The sequence below is a fragment of the Dipteris shenzhenensis genome, chromosome 19 (genome assembly GCF_047967505.1).
Source record: "Dipteris shenzhenensis isolate YYH24624 ecotype China chromosome 19, Dip_SZ_1.0, whole genome shotgun sequence".
NCBI classification, from domain to species: domain Eukaryota; kingdom Viridiplantae; phylum Streptophyta; class Polypodiopsida; order Gleicheniales; family Dipteridaceae; genus Dipteris; species Dipteris shenzhenensis.
The window spans coordinates 11,092,330-11,100,250 of record NC_141614.1 but is presented as its reverse complement, the minus strand read 5'-3'; the positions used below and the strand labels follow the sequence as shown (position 1 = coordinate 11,100,250).

Here is a 7,921-nt window from a genome sequence, read left to right as displayed (position 1 = left end):
GGAGTGGGCAACATATAGTGTAGTATGCAGAGAGATAAAGGCCTAGTACTAGCAAAGTGAATGACTGCGGGAGCGTAGCAAAGCATGTAGATGCTTAGGGTAGTAGTCAGTGAGATGAGAGGAGGGTAGCACAGTCTCTTGCTAATGTTCTAGTCATGAAGGTGTGATGCCCCCCTTGTTAGTCCGTTTAAAGATGAATAGCTAATCATCTCTTGTAAAGGAGCAGGATCGGGCCCTTCTTGTACCTTCTAGATTGTTGCTATTACAGATTTTTTCATTTCAAAATCCTGGTAGGTGTCTTGCTCTTTGGTATAAGCGATAACAAGTTGGGGTTTATAGGCATTACTTGTCTAGCTGATGTTGAAGCATGAGTTTGTGGGAGGGTTTGCAATCCTTCAGTAAGATCACAATGCATAGTATGTTTTAGTTCTCTTGATGGGAACCACAGTTATAATGCAGCATGTGGCTTCTAGGTTGTCACTTAGTTTAGAACGCTTTTAGAGGACACATGGCATAGATGTGGTTTGATGTTCTCTTTCAGTGTAACGTGTACATGTGTGTGTATATGTGCACGTGTGAGTTAAAATTCAAATATATGATCTTTACATGTATACCCTATTTTATCTTTCAAATTCTATGCGTGCGTTTAAAATCACATGTCATTCATCACTTACACATCGAGCTTTTTAAAGTAAAGACACTGAATACACTTGAATAAGCTCTCTCTCTCTCTCTCTCTCTCTCTCTCACATACACACACACACACACACACATTAAAAAAAGAGGAGGACCAACCTCACGTAATGAAGGGCGAGAGGGAGGTATTGGTGGTATGAAGAGTGCATATGTAGATAAACTAGACAGGAGTCTCTCTAGTAAAGCATACCCTTCAACCCCCCCCCCCCCCCCCTTCTCTTAGATCAAAATGCGTAGTATGTTTTAGTTCTCTTGATGGGAACCACTTTAATGCAGCATGTCACTTCTAGGTTGTCACTTAGTTTAGAATGCTTTTAGAGGGCACGTGGTGGCATAGATGTGGTTTACAAAGATATAGGGATCCGATTGGAAGGTGAATCCAATGGGTTATGGAGGGATGGATCTTTATGGATACATGCCTTGTCAACCTTTTTTTGACATCACATCCAATAGCATTGCAGTGACCATTGTCTAAGCCTTTTCCTTTTGGAGATGAAACTTACACAAAATGGTAAGAGAGGCTTGGCTGTAGGGTAGAGACTCAGGGAGTGTCCTATGAGCGATGGTAAAATTTAGGATGATTATATTGAGTGTAGTTTGGCAATAGGTATACAATTTGGCAAGGAAGATGGAATACAGAGGAGGAGACTCGAAGCAATGGTTACGAGAGATGCATATTGGGAGTGGTATGGACCTCCAATGGGACCCGTGAAGGCTATGCAATGAATCTACCAAGCCTTTACAAAAAAGTAAGTAGATAGTTGAAACAACTACCCAAAGGTGGCCTCAATCCCCACCACGTTAAAGTTCAACGTTTAGGAATATAAATTGCAAGAAACTGCATTTTATGACCATGGTAAGGAGGGTGAGTATTTGAGACAGCTTCGTAAGGATTAAGCAGGTTAGAGGCGGAGAATCGCTTAAGCTAAAATCCTCAAGGGTATCCGTGCCACTCCACGTGTATTTGCGGCTTTTGAATTTTGTTGTTTGCAAAATAGCAACGGAACATGGGCTTAGCATTTTGTTATTAGCTGAGATTTCTTAGCAACCTCCAATGATACTGTAGTGATCTCACCACTTCAGCTAACTCAGAGGCTCTAGTGCCGCAACTGCTTGAAAGAACCTGAGGATTTTTTTTATGCTCAAGACTACAGCTCTTATGCTATATACAGCCACAATCATTATACGATATCGAACTTCCCTTCTTTATACGGGCCTGTCATCTCTGGAATCAAAGTCTTCAAGTATTTCGACACTGAGATCGTAAGTCAATCCCAGACCTCTTCGCTTCCTTCAGACCAGCTCTGCGTCTCCATTTTGTCCTTGCTGCTGCCTTTGCAGAGATTGCTGGTCTTCTGAAGCGAAGCATGAATATTAATTTTTCCAGCCAGACCTCGATGGGCATAGATTGGCGACGCATCTTCTCTATATAGATTGAAAGTGGCGCATCTCTATATAGATTGAAGGGTGGCGTAGATTGAAGGGTGGTGTTGCTCTGGCGCATCTCTATATAGATTGAAGGGTGGTGTTGCCTGCTGGTGCTCCCATGTACGCCTCCATGAATACGTATATCTCTCTTTCTGCCTCTCGCAATCTGTTTCACTCTCCATTGAACTCTCACTACGGAAAAACAACTACCTGGCTTGATCGCCCCTCGCTCCGACGCTCCCTTCTCTGGCGACTCCCGAATCTGAATCCGTTCCTCAGCTCCTCGAGCCTGCTTCTCCCTGTTGCTTGCTCGAGCTTGCTTCTCCCTGCTGCTTGCTCCCTCCTCGCTCCCTTATGATCGAAGGAAGGTTATAACAAAGGAATTCCCGCTCCTTTGCTCTCCATTTTGCTCTAGAGGGAAGCACGTATTCTCAGCGGAGAGTGCTCTGGAAGCACATATTCTCGGCGTAAAATTCGGTCGACGGAGCAAACATCTCTTCTCTACGAACGTAGGGTGCAACGTGCAGGCAGGTGAGCGGACGTTGCGACACATGTCCCGGATCCCTGAATCCCTGTGAAGGCTCCCCGAAGCACCACGAAGGCGAGGCTGCCCCGAGCCACCCTCTCCGTAAGAAGAAAAGAAAAGAAAAGAAAAGAGAAGAGAAGAGAAGAGGAAAGAGAGCGAGAGAGAGGGTGGTAGGGGTCAGGGTACTGGTATATATATAGAGAGAGAGAAGCATAAGATCTTGGTATTCAAACACTCCTACTTCCTCCGGCAATGATGATGATGAACATATATACAGGACGAGCCAGATATTCCTCTCATACTTCTGAGGAAATGGTGACGATGAACACACATACAGGAGGAGGCAGAGGTTCCTCTCATTCTTCTGACGCAATAATGATGATGAACTTTCATAGAGTAGGAGACACAGATCCCTCTCATTCTTCTGTCGGAATCGCACCGGAACTATTCATCCCTGGAGATCCAGCCCTTCTGCACAGGCAATCTTGTCCTCACTCTCCGAAAGCTTCCCTCGCGGACAGTAAAGCGATGGCAGTGGAATGTTCGCGTAGGTACTGCCGTCCTTTCGTCGGCCAAGATTTTTCTCTGTCTTACATGGGTGATTTAGTTATAAAGAAGGAGGGCTATCCCCGTTTTTTTCTGCCACTTCTGGCAATTGGTCTTCGCTGTGGTCTCGCAGGTCAGAGACCGAGCGCTTATGGAAGGAGTACTTCACGGACCCCTCGCAGTGGTGGGACAAACGAGAGAGCAAAGTAAGTGAACACCTGAACTGAATGATTTGCACAAGCAAATCTGTAGGATTGGCTAGTCTGACGAGCTCTTGTGAAAGTTAACAGAAAAGCCCAGGATCTCCAGATTTCGAACATAAGATTACGAACGACTGGCTATGGATAGACGGCTGGTACAACCCAGGTTGGGCTGAGGACATGCTCGAGAAAATGCCCAAACCCACTGGTCAGGCCCAAGACTGTGGCTTGGTGGAGCACGGCGGTAAGGCTGGAGTAAAGGTCGATGCATCTAAATCACGACAACTGCGTGAAAAGAGCGCCTGGGAAACGCTCAGCTTAGAGGAGGCAATCATGTCTATGGAACGGATGCCCCAGCCGCCTTCAGTTCAGAACCTTACGTGTGTTTTGAAGAAGTGCAGAACAAAGAAAAAATTATCTTATACCAAGCGCTTGTATGCCTACATATGCAGAAGTGGGCTGGAAGATCATAGATCGCTTGGGAACTACATCGTCCCTACGTTGGTCAAAGTTGGAAGCATATCCGACGCTCAACAGGTTTTTAACAAATTGATTGACCGGGATGTGTATTCTTGGACTTCTCTCATCTTGAGTTACAGTGAATTTGGGGATTCCAAGCATGCCCTCGATCTCTACGAAAAAATGCAAGAGGATTCTGTACACCCTAACAAGTCTACCTTCGTGGCCGTACTGAAGGCTTGTGCCAAGCTGAAAGATGCAGAAAGAGGCCGCAAAATACACGCCGATATAGCAAGAAAGAGGCTGGAAAGAGATCTTTTTGTTGGCAGCACCTTGGTGGATATGTATGCCAAATGTGGCTTGCTCGGAGAAGCACAGGAAGCGTTTGACAAGCTGACAGTTCGAGATGAGGTCTTGTGGACTACACTGATCTCAGGATATGTTGAGCGGGGGCTCGGTGAGAAAGCGTTGAACTGTCTTGAACAGATGAAACTGGAGGGTCTCTCTCCAGATGCTGTCACGTTTGTTTGCAGCTTGAAAGCTTGTGGCAGTGTAGGAGCCATAGATAAGGGCCAAGAAATGCATGCCGAGATAGCTCGAAAGGGGCTGGAAATAAATCTTCTTGTTGGCAGCACCTTGGTGGATATGTATGTCAAATGTGGCTCGGTTGAAGAAGCACAGCAAGCGTTTGACAAGCTACCAGTTCGAAACGAGGTCTCCTGGACTGCACTGATTGCAGGATATGCCAAGCAGGGGCTTGGTGAAGAAGGGCTCAAGTGCTTCGTACAGATGCAACAGGAAGGTCTCTCTCCAAATGCTGTTACATTTGTTTGCAGCCTGAAAGCTTGTGGTAGCATAAGTGCCATAGACAAGGGCCGAGAGATACACGCGGAGATAGCCAGAAAGGGGCTGGAAAGTGATCTTATTCTTGGCAATACCTTGGTTGATATGTATGCCAAATGTGGCTCGCTTGCAGAAGCATGGAAAGCATTTGACAAGCTGCCAGTTCGAGATGTAATCTCGTGGAACGCACTGATCTCAGGATATGCTGAGCAGGGGCTTGGTGAGGAAGCACTAAACTATTTCGAACAGATGCAAATGGAGGGTCTCTCTCCAGATGCTGCCACGTTTGTTTGCAGCTTGAAGGCTTGTGGCAGCATAGCAGTCATGGACACGTGCCGAAAAACTCACACTGAGCTAACCAGAAAGGGGCTGGAAACAGATCATGTTGTTGGGAGCGTGGATATGGATGCCAGATGTGGCTCGCTTGTTGTGGAAGCATGGGAAGCGTTTGACAAGCTGCCAGTTCGAGATGGTGTGTCATGGAACGAACTGATCGCAGGAAATGCCAGGCAGGGGCTTGGTGAGGAAGTGCCAAACTGTCTTGAACAGATGCAACTGGAGGGTCTCACACCAAATGCTGTCATGCTTGGTAGCATGTTGAAAGCTTGTGGCAGCATAGGAGCAATGCACAAAGGCCGAGAAATGCATACCGAGATAGCCAGAAAGGGGCTGGAAGGCGATCTACTTGTTGGCAACACTTTGGTGGATATGTATGCCAAATGTGGCTCGCTCGCTGAAGCATGGGAAGCATTAGAGAAGCTACCAAATCGAGACCTGGTCTCGTGGAATGCACTGATCGCAGGATATGCCGAGCAAGGGCTTGGTAAGGAAGTGCTGAAGTGTCTCGAACAGATGCAACTGGAGGGTCTCTCTCCAGATGCTGCCACACTTGCTTGCAGCTTGAAAGCTTGTGGCAGCATAGGATCCATGAAAAAGGGCAGAGAGGTGCATGCCGAGATAGCCAGAAACGGGCTGGAAGTGGATCTTTTTTTTGGCAATGCCTTGGTGGATATGTATGCCAAATGTGGGTCTGTTGCCAAAGCACAGGAAGTGTTTGACAAGCTTCCAGTTCGAAATGAGGTCTCATGGACTGCACTCGTCACAGGATATGCCCAGTATGGAGAAAGTGAAATTGTTTTCCATATGCTTGAGAGAATGAGACAAGAAAGGATAAAGCCGAATGCGGTCACATTGTCTGTTGTCCTTACTGTATGCAGTCACACAGGTCTAGTGGATAAGGGCCAAAGTTACTTTGAGGCCATGAGCAGAGAGTACGGGATCACTCCAACTATTGAGCATCACATTGTCATGATCGATCTCCTTGGCCGTGCAGGCCAATTAGACAAGGTGATAGAGATGGTGAAGAAGATGCCTTTCCATCCTAATCTTGTGGTGTGGCATACAGTATTGGGTGCTTGTCAAAAGTGGGGTAATGTGGAACTTGGAAGACTGGCCTTTGAGCATGCAGTGCAATTGGATGATGAGGATTCTGCATCTTATGTCTTGATGTCTAACATGTATGCAGATGCTCACATGCAGGAAGAAGAGAAGAACGTGGAAGCAATGAGGCTGAGGAAACAAGCATCGAAGAGCCAGGACAGAGTTAGTGGACTGACATAGTGGGATTTAACATTCTTTTTTGGTGGGAGATGCAAGACATTCCCAAAGCAAAATATGTATACAGAGCCAGAAGATCTCCCTGAAAATGAGGGAGGGGGGGTATGCCCAGATTTGCATAGGTGTCGTGCATATCCGCTGATGCAAAGAAATATAAAGTTACAAAAAAGGAGAAAAAAAGAGAGAGATGGGTTATAAGCTGGCTATTACATGTGCCCGAATCAATGACACCCAAGGGGACACCTATATCTGCTATCAAGAATCTCTGCATTTATAATTACTGTCATACGGCCATCACACTGATATCAAAGATAGAGCAGTGAACCATTCTTGTGAGAGACGGAAACTACTCTCATGTCTCGAATGAAGAGACGTGTGCTTGTGCGCCCCCCCCCCCCCAAGCCCCGCCTCCCTGCTTCTTGCACTATTGATGACACTAGTGCGTCGACAGTGGCTAGTGTCCCCCGTATTTGAAATTGTTCCTGCTAGAATGACTTGGATCACAAACTGTGTTATAGCGAGATGATAAGTCTTCTGCTAAAATCAAGGTACTATAATACTCATGCATGACACACACTTTTGGTATTTGGAAGATGAAGAACTTGAACTATGTGAACTTGGGATGGTGGCTTGGTTCCATAGGTTCACCATGCCATCCACTTCAAACAAAGTCCATTTTTTAAGGCTTTAATTTTTGTCTTCAATGGATTCTCTAGCTCCACATAAGTTTTTTGGAGGATTCTCTTTGAAGTCCATACTCCTTCGCGCTTCATACTCATTCGTGTGCTTTTCACACACTTGGCTCCACAGAGGCTTCATGTGCGTGCCCTCTGCATTCCACACATTTGGTTTGTGGCCTAAATCTCGCATTATTGAGCACGTATGGACATGAGGCCCACTTCTTTATATGACTCATGCTTTCTATTTTCTATAATGCCCATAATATCATATTCCTAATCAGTTGTCTCCACATACCGAGGATTTATAATTCATAACATGGTATTTACAATAACCAACTCCACTCATCCTCTCAATCCCTTGAAATATCTTATACAATGGAAAATCAGATTCTGTGTGTGTGTGAGAGAGAGAGAGAGTGCTTGAGTGAGTGTCCCTCACACTGTGGGCATGGAGGAGTCCTTAGGCCACTTGTGTGGTAGGTGGACCTGGTCTATATTTGATTCTTTGTGTGACATCATATATAATGTTCGGGAGATTCCCCCTAGTGACATCATCTACATGTAGGCATGTGGAAGAGAAGGTAGCCCCTTGCCTACAGAAGGCCACTCATTGTATTGGGATATTTAATATACCATACCAGTGCTTGCCTCAATCTCAGGCTCAATCATGTGATTGCTCTTTCTCTCCTCCTCATACCATGAAAGTTAACATGGTATCAAAGTAGGAAGAGCTCTGTTGTTCTAGCTAGAGCTACACCATTACTTGCTATTGTTGCATCACCCTTCACGGACCTACCTATAGTTTCCACCATTGCCATCAAGAAACATCACCTCTTGCTAGACACATCGTACCTTCTTGAGACGTTTCTGTCCTAAAATGCTCATGAGCTACTCATAAAGATTTTGATTCTACTCCTACTGGAGAA

General features: G+C 45.7%; 1 protein-coding gene across 1 annotated transcript; it reads left to right on the top strand.

The window, feature by feature from the left end:
- The first annotated feature begins 2,938 nt into the window (after window positions 1-2,938).
- LOC147890064 (pentatricopeptide repeat-containing protein At3g53360, mitochondrial-like) lies at window positions 2,939-6,722 on the top strand. Its single transcript, XM_087390132.1, has 3 exons — window positions 2,939-3,201; window positions 3,330-3,402; window positions 3,487-6,722. Exons 1-3 carry the CDS (start codon window positions 2,963-2,965, stop codon window positions 6,316-6,318), a joined length of 3,144 nt encoding a protein of 1,047 aa, XP_087246258.1. The 5' UTR covers window positions 2,939-2,962; the 3' UTR covers window positions 6,319-6,722.
- Window positions 6,723-7,921: the final 1,199 nt, after the last annotated feature.

Bases quoted from the DNA above. Each gene is read 5' to 3' on its own strand.
- LOC147890064 (XM_087390132.1), top strand. From the start codon at position 2,963: ATGGTGACGATGAACACACATACAGGAGGAGGCAGAGGTTCCTCTCAT. The intron at 3,202-3,329 runs GTACTGCCGTCC...GTGGTCTCGCAG, and splicing joins GCAGTGGAATGTTCGCGTAG to GTCAGAGACCGAGCGCTTAT. The intron at 3,403-3,486 runs GTAAGTGAACAC...GAAAGTTAACAG, and splicing joins GGGACAAACGAGAGAGCAAA to AAAAGCCCAGGATCTCCAGA.